The sequence below is a fragment of the Megascapheus bottae genome, unplaced genomic scaffold, assembly GCF_031878675.1.
Source record: "Megascapheus bottae isolate mThoBot1 unplaced genomic scaffold, mThoBot2.hap1 HAP1_SCAFFOLD_138, whole genome shotgun sequence".
Lineage (NCBI taxonomy): Eukaryota > Metazoa > Chordata > Mammalia > Rodentia > Geomyidae > Megascapheus > Megascapheus bottae.
Genome location: NW_028327680.1, coordinates 110,678 through 125,113, shown reverse-complemented (window position 1 = coordinate 125,113; position 14,436 = coordinate 110,678). Strand labels below are relative to the sequence as shown.

The following is a 14,436-nucleotide window of genomic DNA, read 5'->3' as shown; positions in this document are numbered from 1 at the left end:
CTTCCTGTATAGAAGTGTTTTAAGCCAGACGTGGTGGCTCATGCCTATAATCCTAGCTGAGATCTGAGGATGACAGTTCAAAACCAGCCTGGGAACTAAAGAACTTGAGACTCTGATCTCCAATTACTCACTAGAAAACAGGGAGAGGGGCTGTGGCTCAAGGGGTAGGGTGGTAGCCTTGAGCAGAAGAGCTCAGGGACAGTGCCCAGGCACAGAGTTCAAGCCCCATGACCCACAACAACTACAACAGAAGTGTTTGGAAGTAATCTTTAGGGAAATGCTATTACAGAAATGGTTGAAATTTTTTCAAGTTTTCAATCTTGAGATCTGAGCAATTACCACTTTGTAACCTCTGGGTCTGTTCATATTTGAAAATCAGTTATGGGGAACTTGCTGAATTACTACACGAGATAACCTTTTCCATAACCTGGCAGGGAAATCAAATAAAAGCACTACATAAAATTAAGATGCAACAATCAATATTCTGAGACCTTTTATTTGAAATTAAAGCCAATATTCTAAATTTAACATTATGCACACTTTAAAATGGTACAAATCATTGCAAGAAACACAAAACCAGCTAAAACCAATGAAGTTAAAAACACCCAATCAGTCTTCTTAGGCGCTAGCCTTCCCTTTCTTCTTGTCCTTGTGCTTAAGAACTGGGGCAAAAACAAAGAAAGGCCTGAGAGGGGAGGAGAAGGAACAGGCGAGGAAACTACAAATTGGGGAATTGTTGGCCACATCCACGAAGTTTATCCTGCCAATCTCATAATCCAGGAACACTCCCACAGGGCCTGTGGGCTTCTTTATATACTGAGGTAAAAATGGGGAAGAGATGAACATTTGGCCCTGCTTCTTCTCTGTCACACAGAAAAGTAGAAAAATACCATCAGAGTCAAGTTGCATATCCTTTCTCATTTTCCAAGAATCATCACAAAATCCAACTGCCCAGTTCACATAGTTTTTCACTTCTACCTCCCAGTAACATCGGCCTAAAGCACAAGACAGATCTCCCCATGTGAGACAGCCCTCAGATCCTGACTGAGTTTGGGGAACGTCAGGATGGTAGGGGCCGAAGATCCGACTTCTTAGTTCTTCAAGCAAAGGCACCGGCCAACTATGTATTTTAGATTCCCAGGAAACACACACTGCAGGAATGATAAGATAGTTGAAATAATTTTGGAATTTTCTGATGAACTTTAGCTTTCCACAGTTGCCTAGTATAATATGTTTCCACTGGAAAATTGAGTCAGGACAAGAAAAGAACTCTAGAAGTTTACTAATATCCAAGGGCTACTGTTACTTACTAAAACAAACAGATGATATAGAGAGTTCATAGCCAGTGGCTCACACCCGTAATCCTAACTTCTCAGGAAGCTGAGATCTGAGGATTAAGGTTCAAAGCCATCCTGGGCACAAAAGAACCTGAGATTCTTATCTCCAATTAACTACTAGAAAACTGGAAGTGGCACTGTGGCTCAAGGGATAGTGCAGTAGCCATGAGCTGAATAGCTCAGGCACAGTAGCCAGGCCCAGAGTTCAAGCCCCACAATCAACCAAAAAAAGAAAGAAAAATAGATATTTCATAAATTCTCCTGAAACTGGAAAACAGCATGGATATTGCTGACCTGCTTGATTTATGAAAAAGCATGTGGATTGTGGAATTTTTAGTAATTCAAAATAATTAACAAAAGAAGCTCAGAAAAATCTGTTCTATTTCCTTTGAGAGCATATGATAATTTCACCATAAAAACACATAAATGAGAGTTCAACTATATGATTTTCACAGAGATTAAATGTGTCCTGAGTTAATACTATCACTATGATATAAGAAATGCAGAAGCTGTTAACCATGGTTATGGAAGGGCTAGGATGTGAGTTACATGTGCGAATATAATTCATGTATTTAGCTTTTGATGGCTTGTAGCATCACCTCACATCATTTTTTTATTTTAAATATATTTTTATTGTAATTAATAAAAGGGTTACATGATATTTGCCAGATAGAAGGTACATTAATTCACATACATTGATACCCTTTCACATGTCTTGGTACCCATTACCCTTCCTCCACCCCCCCACATCATTTCTTTTTATAATGTCAAATTTGTTTATAAAAGCTGTCCATTAGGAAGCAGTGCTGAGCAGCAAACAGTCCACTAAGAAAATTACTAGAGAAGAACTGGGCACCCCTGAAAGTAGCTGCCTGTTACCTTGGAATTGTTTGAATATACGATTAAATCCAGTGATAGGCCATGCACCAATCTGGGGATTCATAGGCAGAGGTATGTGCAGCGCCAGCGCAGACTCACTTCTGTAAAGGAGACTCAGTCATATTTGTGTGAATTTAAATTTTATTGCAAAGGTGATATACAGAGAACAGTGTTATCCCTTGTCCTCATTTTCTCCCACTTTCCCATCTTGGCAGATGACATGAGCCCGTAAAGAACCCTATAGATTGTTCTGCAAAGCTATTCAAGCTGATCAGAAACTGTCTCAGAACAGCATGGTATAAAAGTAACCCACAAAAATCAAAAGCTTAGCCAGGTGTTGGCAGCTCACACCTGTAATCCTAGCTACTCAGGAAGCTGAGGTCTCAGGATTGAGGTTCAAAGCCAGACAGCGTACAAAAGTCTATGAGACTCTTCAATTAACCACTAGAAAACAAAAAGTGGTGCTGTGGCTAAAGTGGTAGAGTGCTAGCCTTGAGATGAAGAGCTCAGGGACAGTGCCCAGGCCCAGAGTTCAAGCCCCACAAGAACAACAACAAAAAGCTTATCTGTATGACAACAGTGAGAAAAGCAATGTTGGAATCAGCAATGCAACTCCTTTTATATTAGCCTCAAAAAAAAAAGAGGAAGTAAAGGAAAGAAAGAGATAAAGAGAAAAGGAAGGAAGATAGGTAGAGAGAGAGAGACAGAGACAGAGAGAGAGAGACAGACAGAGAGAGAGACAGACAGAGAGAGAGACAGAGAGAGAGAGAGGAAAAGAATGTAGAAATTAACTTAACCAAAGATGCAAAGGAGGTCCATAAAGAAAACCTTAAAAACTTGACAAAATGCCAGCTGGCTCACACCTGTAATCTTAGCTACTCAGGAGGCTGACATCTGAAGATTGCAGTTCAAAGCCATCCTGGGCAAAAAAGAGCCTGAGACTCATATCTCTAGAAAATGGGAAGTGGGGCTTGGCTCAAGGGTAGGGCAGTAGTCGAGCTGAAGAGCTCAGGGACAATGACCAGGCCCAGGGGGTAGGGTGGTAGCCTTGACCCAAAGAGCTCAGGGACAGCACTCAGGCCAAGTTCAAGCCCCATGATCTACAAAAAACCACCTAACAAAGTAAATTAAAGCAGATTTAAGGAAGTACATAAACCTCCCATGCTCCTAGGAGAATTTAACATCCTGAAAATGACAATACTTCCCAAGCTACCTACAAATTCAATGCAATACCCATCAAAATCCCAACAACATTTTTTAATGATATAGAAGAAGCAATCCAAAAATTCACCCAGAATGATAGAAAACACCAAATAGCAAAAACAATCCTTAGCAGGAAGAACAGTTACACAGCCATACTTATAAAAATAGCTTAGTACTGGTTTATGAACAGGACTAATGGAGGACCAGCGGAATAAACTTAAAGGCCATCTAATCTTTGATAAAGGAGCCAAAAACATAAGATGGAAGACTCAACTGCACTTTTTAAAGCCCAACTCTTCATTACAGTAAACTCTCTGATGATGGTTCAAATGTTTTCTTTAGGAAATCTCCACACATTTTGAGTGTGCACCAAATGTGCATTTGCTTCATTAAAAATCTGATTTTTTGCTGGGTGTGGTGGCTCACACCTGTAATCCTAGCTACCCTGGAAGGTGATATCTGAGGATCAAGGTTCAAAGCCACCCTGGGCACAAAAGAACCTGAGACTCTTTTTTTTTTTTTGCCAGTCCTGGGCTTGAGCTCAGGGCCTGAGCGCTGTTCTTGGACTTTCTCAAGGCTAGAACTCTACCACTTTAGCCTCAGCACCACTTCTGGATTTTTGTATATACGTGGTTCCAAGGAATCGAACTCGGGTCTTTGTGCATGCTAGGCAAGCACTTTAACCACTAGGCCAAACTCCCGGCCCGAACCTGAGACTCTTATCTCCAATTAACCTCTAGAAAATGGAAAGTGGGGCTTGGCTCAAGGGTAGGGCAGTAGTCTTGAACTGAAGAGCTTAGGGACAGCACCCAGGCCAAGTTCAAGCTCCATGACCCATAAAAAAAAAAAAAGAAAAAGAGAATTTGGTTTTCAACCCCCTACCTAACCACTTTTACCTTAAATTTCAATTTCAATCATCAAAAAAAAGTGTTTTTCTTAGTCTCACAACTGAGGAAATAAGTTCAAACCAGTAGGAAATTTCAGAAGAGCTTTTTGAATATTCCCCCATTCTAGTCCCATTGAAATGTTTAGTTTCTTTCATTCATTCTTTCTTCTTTTTTGGCGAGGGGGGGAGGTGCGGTCAGGGGGCTTGAACTCTGGGCCTGGGCCCTGTCCCTGAGCTCTTCAGCTCAAGGCATCATCCTACACATTAAGCCTCAGTCCTACTTCCCATTTTCTAGCGGTTAATTGGAGATAAGAGTCTCACAGACTTTAGTGCCTGGGCTGGCTTTGAACTGCAATCTTCAGACCTCCGCCTTCTGAGTAGCTAGGATTAAAGGCATGAGCCACCAAGCCCAGCTGAAATATTTAGTTTCCAGGACTCTGTTTCCCTAACTATGGCAGGTAGCCTTTCCATTTGGGGTTGGAAGTCTATATGCTGCAAACCTAAGCTTCAAATCCTGAGTAGTTTTGCTTTCATTCTGGTACACTATTGAATGATTACAAGGACCTAATATTTCCCACAAAGTAATGGAAAAAGGTGACTTGAAATATAATTTTCTTCAGAGTTTGAACTTTTATATCAGAAAGATAATAGCCTTGTCCAGAGGAAATATAAAAACTCTTTCTTTTTCCTTTTTGAGGAAGGTAGGTCAAACTATATCAAATTCGCTATTTTAAATAATCAGGTTAACAAGATATGAGCAAGCCAATATCAACCAGAACTTGTGAGGATGAGGCAAATACTTGTAGAGTTAAAGATCAGTCAGTATAGATGGAGAGCTATCAAAGATAAAAATACTGATAGGTAAGTACTGTTTTATAGCTTGGGCAGAGATGTGCTTTAGAATTGCCTTATACATCACTGTAATAATTTTGAGTTTTTGAAAGTAAGGATCAAATTACCTTTCAAACACGTTTCCAAAATTCTGTAAAGAGAAAAGAGAATATTCATATTAATCACAAGTTTAAGATTGCCAGCATGTTATTTTTTTTATTTCTTTTAACAATTGCAACATAAGAGTGTGCCAATACTTATTTTCTCAGCTGAGTACTGTTGATTCATGTACTTACTGCTTAGGATAATGAATCATGACAATCACTTGAGCCCAGGCATTTGAGAAGACCTTGCTTAATACAGAGAGAAGCAATTCTAAAAGAACTTTCTCAAGTTGTGTTTGCTCCAAGATAAGGAGAATCTGACTTTTTCACTTATAAAGACAGGAAATCATTTTGCAAATAAACAATGGAAGACATTAAGTCTCAAAATCACACTTCAACTCCCCTTCCTAATTCCTCACCTCCAGCAGCTGCAGGTCTGGCTTATGACACAGTTCTTTCATTTCAACAAACATGTCTCTCAGGGAAGTCTCTACCTTTAGCATGCTGTCTTCATTTTCTGATAGTTTTTGAAAAGTAGCTAGCTTTTCACACTCGAGTTTCTGTAAATAACTTTCCTTTTTCTTGTACCACTGCTCACTCAGCTTCCAGTACTCATCGCTGATCAATTTACTCCGCGTGCTCATATAATCCTAAAGACACAAGGGAAAATCTGACACATGAGTCAAGAATGTTTTCATCCATATCTTCTTAATTTCAGTGCTGTCCTGTGATGTTAATCGAAAACTAAATTCATTAAACTTTAAAAAATTAAGTGCTCCTTGTTTCTTTCTTTGCTTGTATTGTTACATTTCAATTTACTTATTGCACTGTACTTCATTCAAAACACTGCTTTTGACTAGTTTCCCCACAATACCAACATTTAAAAAAAATCAATCAAACATTAAATATTCATTATTTTCAGTAGCATATTGTAATATGTACATGGAAATAGCCTGCATACAGGGATGTTCTTCTTTTTTCTGGAAATAACAAGTCTTATAGTGATACAGAAGCCTTCTGGTCGGTTGTGGGACTTGAACTCTGGGCCTGGGCACTCCCTGAGCTCTTCAACTGAAGGCTATTGCCCTAACCCTTGACAGTGCCACTTCCAGTTTTCTAGTGATTGGAGTCTCATATTTAGTGCCCAGGCTGGCTTTGAACTGCAATTCTCAGATCTCATCCTCCTGAGGATTACAGGCTATTTCATGATATTCTTCAGAGCATCTACACTTTGAACTTTTTTTTTAATTGTTGGGGTAATATTTAAAGGACTTACAAGTCCTTTAAGTACATTTGCCAGGTAGTAGGTGCATTACTTCCTACATTGATACCTCTTCTCATGTTTTTGTCCCCATTTCCCTTCCTCCTCCCCCTCCCAATCATCTTTTTCCCCCTTCCCTTTCCTATTTCAAATAAACAAGTGTATATACAATATACTAGGTTACAAAGTCAGATAAATACACCTTGAACTTTCACTTCAAATGATCTGTTATCTTTTGTTTTGCATTTCCTTCAAAAATATAGGATTCTCTTTATTTTCTGTTTTGATTTTATTATTCAATTTTGTCTCCAATCTAGAGAATGTGGAGAATTCTTTTATCTCTGCCGACACTAGTGTCCATTTGGTATTTGTGAAGTAACGTATGATATCTATATCCTCCAAAATATATCTGTTTTTTCAGCACTGAATTTTTTGCCATTTCTAGGCCTTGAACTGAGGGCCTGAGCACTGTCGATGGACTTTCTCAAAGCTGGACTTTCTCAAAGCTAGAGCTCTACCACTTGAGCCACAGCATCACTTCTGCCTTTAAGGAATTGAACCTGGGTCTTTGTACATACTAGGCAAGCACTCTACCACTAAGCCAAACCCCCGGCCCCAGCACTGAATATTTTTAATCTTATTTTATTGTCAGGGTTATGTTCAGAGGGGTTATAGTCACATATGTAAAGTAGTGAGTACATTTCTTGTCAAATATTGTTACCTTCTCCCATGTTGTTCTCCCACTTTCCCTCCAACCCCCCTCTCATGTTGTAAAGTTCATTTCCAACATATTGTCTTGTGAGTATTGTTGTTACATTGGTTCACTCTTTGTCCTTTGTCTCACAATTTTGCTGTTCCCCTTCCCTTCCCTAATTCAAATAAATATATATATATAATCACCAGGTACCAAAATCGAATACAGTGACAATAGGAGATAAACCATAGGTGGAAAGAAAGAAGGAAGGAAAGAAGGAAGGAAGGAGAAAGAAAGAATGAGAGCGAGAGAGCGAGAGAGCGAGAGAGCGAGAGAGCGAGAGAGCGAGAGAGCGAGAGAGCGAGAGAGCGAGAGAGCGAGAGAGCGAGAGAGCGAGAGAGCGAGAGAGCGAGAGAGCGAGGGAAAGGGAGAGGGAGAGGGAGGGAGGGAGGGAGGAAAGAATTTCACATAGTACATTAAAAACAACCACAAAGAAACACCTCTTGTTTAACTTATGAAAAATTACTTAGAAATTTCATTGCCTTTTTGTGAAAGCCTGTATTTATCTACAAAGTGTGATCCAGGTTTAGTTGAGGAATTGGTCAGGTCTGTGGTAATTGATGGTATTAGACAAGAAATGGAAATAGTCATATGGATATTTGAATAACAAAGACCTCTGTTTCTTATTCTACAAACTGTGTCCTTTTTCATTGTGCTGCCTACTAAAACCACCATAGTCTAAGTTTTATAGTAGGAGCACCAAGTTTCCAAGTTTGTGTTCAGGGGATAACAAGTTTTTTACTTACCAGCCATGTTTGAATTCTGTTTTTTTGTTGGACTAGATTTCTCTCGTTTTCTTTTTTCTTTTCCCATAACAACTTCATTTGCATTAGAAGCTTCTTCTGTCAAAGAAAGTTAAATGTGAGCGAAAGAGAAGTTGACCTGGAAATGTTTAGATCTCAATGCTGGATATGACAGCAATGTTAGATAAATGAGCATTCATGTCATAGAAGTCACTTACCTTTACCAGAAAGATGGACTTCCAGAGACTTAATGAACATAAAATTAAAATGTTATTTATTTGAAAGATGTTACACAATAGTGGAAGATGATCGTCTTACGTTGTGCCTTCAGACCATTTTTTAAAAGTAAATTCTGTCTTGGTATTAAGTGGTCTAGGTATTTTTCAAGTAGAAGGTGTGAACCAGTGCTCCTAAAAGACTTCACTACATTGTACATATGCAATCAAGATTGCAGAATCCCCTGCTACCGAAACTTGATCAATTTGGCCTTCATCCTTTACTTATCAGATTCTCTCCATAATCATCATCATTACCATTCCCACAAAATTGGAGAATCGTAAAGGCAAAAATATAAGGTCTTGCTGGGTGCGGTGGCTCACCTCTTAATCCTAGCTACTCAGGAGGCTGAGATCTGGTGGTCAAGGTTCAAAGCGAGCCCAAGCAATAAAGCTTTTAAGACTCATCTCCAATTAACCACCAGAAAATCAGAAATGGAGCTGAGCCGCATGACATATATACATATATGTGTGTGTGTGTGTGTGTGTGTGTGTGTGTGTGTGTGTGTGTGTGTGTGTGTGTTCTATGGATTGGGAATGCTCTTTGATCATTTATTCTAGTGTTTTCCACACAGTGTTCTGTGGACTAAGTAATGATTTTTTTTTACTCTTTTTTTTTTTACCTGTCCTGGGACATGAACTCAGGGCCTGAGCACTGTCCTGGGGCTTTCCTCAAGGCTAATGCTCTACCACGTGAGCCACAGCACCACTTCTGGCATTTTCTATGCATGTGGTACTAAGGAATCAAGCCCCAGTCTTTGTGCTTGCTAGGCTAGCACTTTACCAATAGGCCAAACTCCCAGCCCCAGTATTTACTCATTTTCATGACCTCAGTGAATCATCCACTGTCACCTTCTCTCTCAGCCATTGCTTACCCTGTATCTCTCTGCAGTCCAGTCAACAGAGCAGTCACCATGAGCTCTATGGTCCTCGGTCCTGCAGCACTTAGAGCAGATTTGGTCTTTGACAACCTCACAGTAGAAATTCTTAGCTTGCATATGTATGTCACACCTTTCTTCAGAGTCAGGTAGAAACATGGATAAGGTCCTTCGGACCATAAATACCCGTGTCCACAAAACCAAATCAGTTTTCAAGTCTGTTTGATTTGATGGCATTTTGCACTCAGGACAGAGGAAAGGATATTGGGCCTTCTCCCAACAGATGTAGAGACAGGGCCTGCAAAATCTGTGTTCACAGTCTAGAGTGACTGGGTCCATAAAAAAGTTTAGGCAAAGTGAACAATTGAATATTCTGGAGAAGACACTCAAACCTGTATCTCTGCCAAAAGAAAAGTAAATATTATTGCCAGTTTGGACTTCATAAAAAGAAATATTTTCACACCCCACAACATCCTCTTCTTAGGAATATACTAGTTCTTAAAGCAAGAAGACAGCCTGAGGGCCTAGAGTTTGGCCTAGTGGTACCATATACATAGAAAAAAAGCCATAAGTGGTGCTGTGGCTCAAGTGGTAGAGTTCTAGCCTTGAGAAAGCCCAAGGACAGGGCTCAGGCCCTGAGTTCAAGGTGTAGGATTGGCAAAAAAAAAAAAAGACAAGCCGTGTTGCATGTGACAGAAGGAGGCTAAATGAGAATTCATTCTGATCTTTAATTTGTCAAGTGGAACTTCCAAATCTGGTTCCAGCTCCCAACACTTTTCCAATTTTGTTTACTTTTGTCCTCCACCATTATTATGCAGAAAATATAAAATTCTACTCCCTCTTTCAGGCACAAAAGAATACATTTTTCTTTGCATTAAAAAAAAGTGCCAGTGGAATCCAATCACAAACTAAAATTCTTACTCCACTCTCCTCTCCCATGGAGGGTGTCTCTTCACTCTGTGTTGCAAGGCTGGTAGGTGTGCTGTACATAAAACTTTTCTTCCTATTGCCATCAGTGTACCTTTTTTTATTTTTGTGCCACAACTAGATGCTATGTCTCATGTAGACTTTCAACACTAGTGAATAGCTACAAGGGGGTAGCTATTCATGTTAGTATTTCAATATTTCTCAAAGGCAAAAAACACTAGAAATTAATATTCTGTTTCCTTAGACTCCAGCTTCAATTCTTTTTCACCTATAAAACTGTTTTAGGTTGGGAATGTGTCTCAGTGGGAGATACTTGCTTAGGAAAAAATAAAGATCCTAACAAGAGCTTTATCTTGTATGACTATTGTTCTTGATGTACTATGTTATATCTCTTCTCTTTTTTTGTCCTTTTGTTAATCTCACATTGTTACTGTAGGTGATTTTGTTACCTGGTATATTGTATATACGTTTATTTGTTTATCTGAAATAGGAAAGGGAAGGGGGGAAATCAAGACGATTGGGAGGGGGTGGAGGGACAAAAGATGAAAAGGGGTATCAATGTATGAGAAGTAATGTACCTACCACCTGGCAAATGTAACTGTAACCCCTCTATACATTACCCCCAACAATAGAAAATTTAAGAAAAATTAAATGCCAGGTGTAGTCGCTTATACCTGTAATTCCAGCTACTCAGGAGGCTGAGATCTGAGGATCAAGGTTCAAAGCCAGCCCAAGCAATAAAGCCTGTGAGACTCATCTCCAATTAACCACTAGAAAATGGGAAGTGGGACTGAGGCTCAAGGGGTAGAGTGGTAACCTTGAGCTGAAGAGTTCAGGGACAATGCCCAGGCCCAGAGTTCAAGTCCCATGTCCAACAAAAAAAAAAAAAAAACCAGGACTGGGAACGGGGCCTAGTGGTAGAATGCTTGCCTAGCATGCACGAAGCCCTTGGTTCAATTCCTCAGTACCACATACACAGAAAAAGCCATAAGTGGTTCTGTGTCTCAAGGGTAGAACGTTAGCCTTGAGAAAGCCCAAAGACAGTGCCCAGGCCCTGAGTTCAAGACCCAGGACTGGCAAAAAAATTATATTTATACAAAACATTCATACATAAGATTGTTTTTCTTGCATACCTATAATGCCAGGACTGAGAAATCTTTAGCCAGCAGGGTCATGACTTCAAGGCCACAGTGTTCCACAGAAAAAACTATCCAAACAGCCAAAGAATAATAATGGTATTACTTTCTTTAAAAGATTGATCAAAAAAAAAGATTGATCAATGTAACTGTAACTCCCCTGCTTGTCATCTTTATAACAGACATAAAGATAAATAAAAAATAATTATGTTCACCGTTGACTTTTAAATGATTTGTCACTAAAGTGAGGCTCTTAAGAATCTATGGTAGATAGGTATACATTAGAAGATATTCCAAATCATAAAGCACTATGACTCATTTACCTTCCCCTGGACATAGTTTCAGAATGTTCCTCACAATGTCATTTTCTTAGTACAATGTACAGGGGATTTAAGGTAAAGAGAATATGCTGGGAAAGAAATTCAAAAACTTAGTTATCATTCTGGATAATGTCATTGAGAAAAAGTTTTAATCAGCTAGTGATGAGAATCAATAATTCTAAAATAATCAAACTAACTTTACAGCAAAAAACTATAACTACACAATCACTAAAGGAAAGCCTAAACTGGATGCAGTGGCTCAGGCCTGTAATCCTAGCTATTCAAGAGGCTGACATCTGAGGATAAAGGTTCAAAGCCAATTAGGAACAAAAGGACCTGAGACTCATATCCAATTAACCTCTAGGAAACAGGAAGTGGGGCTTGGCTCAAGGGTAGGACAGTAGCCTTGAGCTGAAGAGCTCAGGAACAGCCCCCAGGCAGAGTTCAAACCCAGTGACCTACCAAAAAAAAAGCCTAGGCTGGGAGTTTGGCCTAGTGGTAGAGTGCTAGACTAGCATGCATGAAAACCAGGCCTCCAGTCCTCAGTACTACATATATAGAAAAGCTGGAAGTGGTGCTGTGGCTTAAGTGGTAGAGCGCTAGCCCTGAGTTCAAGCCCTAGCTCTGGAAAAAAAATAATAAAAAATAATAAAAAGAAAGAAATCCCAGGCTATACTTCAAAATACTGGTATAAATAATGATTTAAAAAAAATTAGCCCTAAAAAGCACAGGGACGCATGTGGTACATAGCTGAATTCCAGCTATTGATTACTGGCAAGTGAACCAAGAATCCAAGTGATTAAGACCTTCTCAAATAATAAATATGATACCTCAGGTGCAGTCCCCACTAATGAAATGAAAAGAAACATAATGGGAGAAGCTGAGGTTACTTTGATAAATCACCTTTACATGAGAAGCGCTGTAGAGGACTATGCTGTAGAGGACTATGTTGAAGTAGAGAGTATTTCCAAACTATTTGCCCTGACAAGAAATTAATATGTAAGAAAATGAAAATAGCCGAAAAGTTTAATTTTATAAAATAATTGAGAAATAAAGTTTTTTAAATATAAAAAGTTCTATAAGAACATGAAAAAAATCATCATTTCTTATCAGGAAAATGCTATTTAAAATAACCTTCACAAATCACTTAAACCTAGTAAGAATGGGCATATGTAAGAATACACAGAAAGGAGAAGCTTTTTCACTACTGGTAGGAATGTACTTACCTATCCATTTTGGAAAGCAGTATTGAGATTTTTTCCATTTGATTCATCAGTCTACTTTCGAACATTTATCCAGAGTATACTGGTCTATAGATAAAGGCATAAATGATCAGCATTATAATTCACAGCACAAGACAGAGAATCAAGGTAGGTGTTCATCACTGAATGAGTAAGTTAACATTTTTATGTGCATTGTATGGTATAGTATGTGTGTGCATGTCTATGTGTCTGTGTCTGTGTGGTCTGAATGGCATATAACTCAGCAATAAAAAAATCTGACTTCTTGTTTGTTACTTGCAATAATAAATAGAATTGGGAAAAGTCAATGGAACTAGGAAACATTACATTGCATGAAGTAAGCCAGGTATAGAAATGTAAACACCACATATTTCCATTCCTTTGTGAAAATTTTTTTTAAAAAATCAAATGCAATTGCTTTCTAATTAACAATTGAACACTGTCTTCTTGAGTTGAGAAGATTAAAAGAGGGAAAAGAGAAGAATGTTGAATAGCCAAAATTAAATTGTAGTTCATGTAATTTAACAGAAGACATGCTCAATGTTTCATTAAAACTCCTAGAGTTTATTACCCTCGTTAAACAGGTGGCCCACATTCAACCCAGTCTTGTAATATGCCAAGTTTAGTCAAAGAAATAGGTAGTTTCTGTGACAAGCAGGCTTAACCTACATTTTGCCAACCTAGTTACTGTCATCTTCAATAGCTGATTTCTAAAAATCCATAAAATTACACAAAAAATTGTGTGGGGGGAGGGGATGGAGAGAGAGAAATGGGGACAAAAACATGAGAAGGGGAAATCAATGTATGCAAATATAACTGTAACTCCTCTAGACATTACAATAAAAAAATAAAATTGTGTGTGTGTGTGTGTGTGTGTGTGTGTGTGTATGTGTGTGTGACACTTGGAGCTTCATTTGAAGGCCTGGGCACTATGCCTGATCTTCTGTATCCAAGGCTAGAGCTCTTCCTCTTGAAACACTGCTCCATTCCAGCTTTTTGATGGTCAATTGGAGATAGGACTATCAAAGACTTTCCTCCCTGAGCTCCTTCCCTACCCAGATTCCTGAGTAGATAAAACTACAGATGTTAGACACATGCCTGGCTCAATTTAGATGCATGCCTGGCTCAATTAAAAATTTTAAATGTCAATAATCCTATAACTGATTTTTAGTACTTTACATCATAATTCATTATTAAGAAGTATGATGGCTTAGATGGAATTATTCTTCTAAAATCACACTTGAATTATATTTTCTGACTTTCTTAACTGGACCCTGAGGGGCACTGAGACACTGCCTTCCAACAGCGGGTGGGGGTGTACGGGAGTCTGCCAGCCAGCATCTGACTGGCCCAAACCTCAGAGGCGTGCCTGCCTGCTGGGAGCCTCCAGCAAGACAACATCAAGGGGCCCCCCACAGAAAGACTCTCAGCCACAGCAGCTGAAACACAGCAGGGAACTGAAGGACAAACCAGCAGGGGCCAAGAGCTTGACCCCTGAGAGCCAGAAAGGGGAGGCCCTTCCCTCAGAGCCCACATCCTCACTGGGCCTCACCCCTAGGAAGAGGGAGGAATCCAGCTGGTTTAGCTGAGAGCTCCTAGAAACTCCTAAACCCCAGGCCCTCGGCTGGGCCCTGCCTCTGGGAACAGGGTAGGCAAACTAG

The 14,436-nt window shown here is 39.4% G+C and overlaps 1 protein-coding gene across 1 annotated transcript; it reads right to left on the bottom strand.

The window, feature by feature from the left end:
• Window positions 1–618: 618 nt before the first annotated feature.
• LOC150039530 (tripartite motif-containing protein 43-like) lies at window positions 619–12,768 on the bottom strand. The gene is made up of 6 exons (XM_090327770.1): window positions 12,761–12,768; window positions 9,338–9,551; window positions 5,654–5,890; window positions 5,265–5,287; window positions 2,217–2,317; window positions 619–863 (listed from the first exon to the last, which is right to left on the bottom strand). The coding sequence occupies exons 1-6, from the start codon at window positions 12,766–12,768 to the stop codon at window positions 619–621; spliced, it is 828 nt and encodes a 275-aa protein (XP_090183896.1).
• Window positions 12,769–14,436: the final 1,668 nt, after the last annotated feature.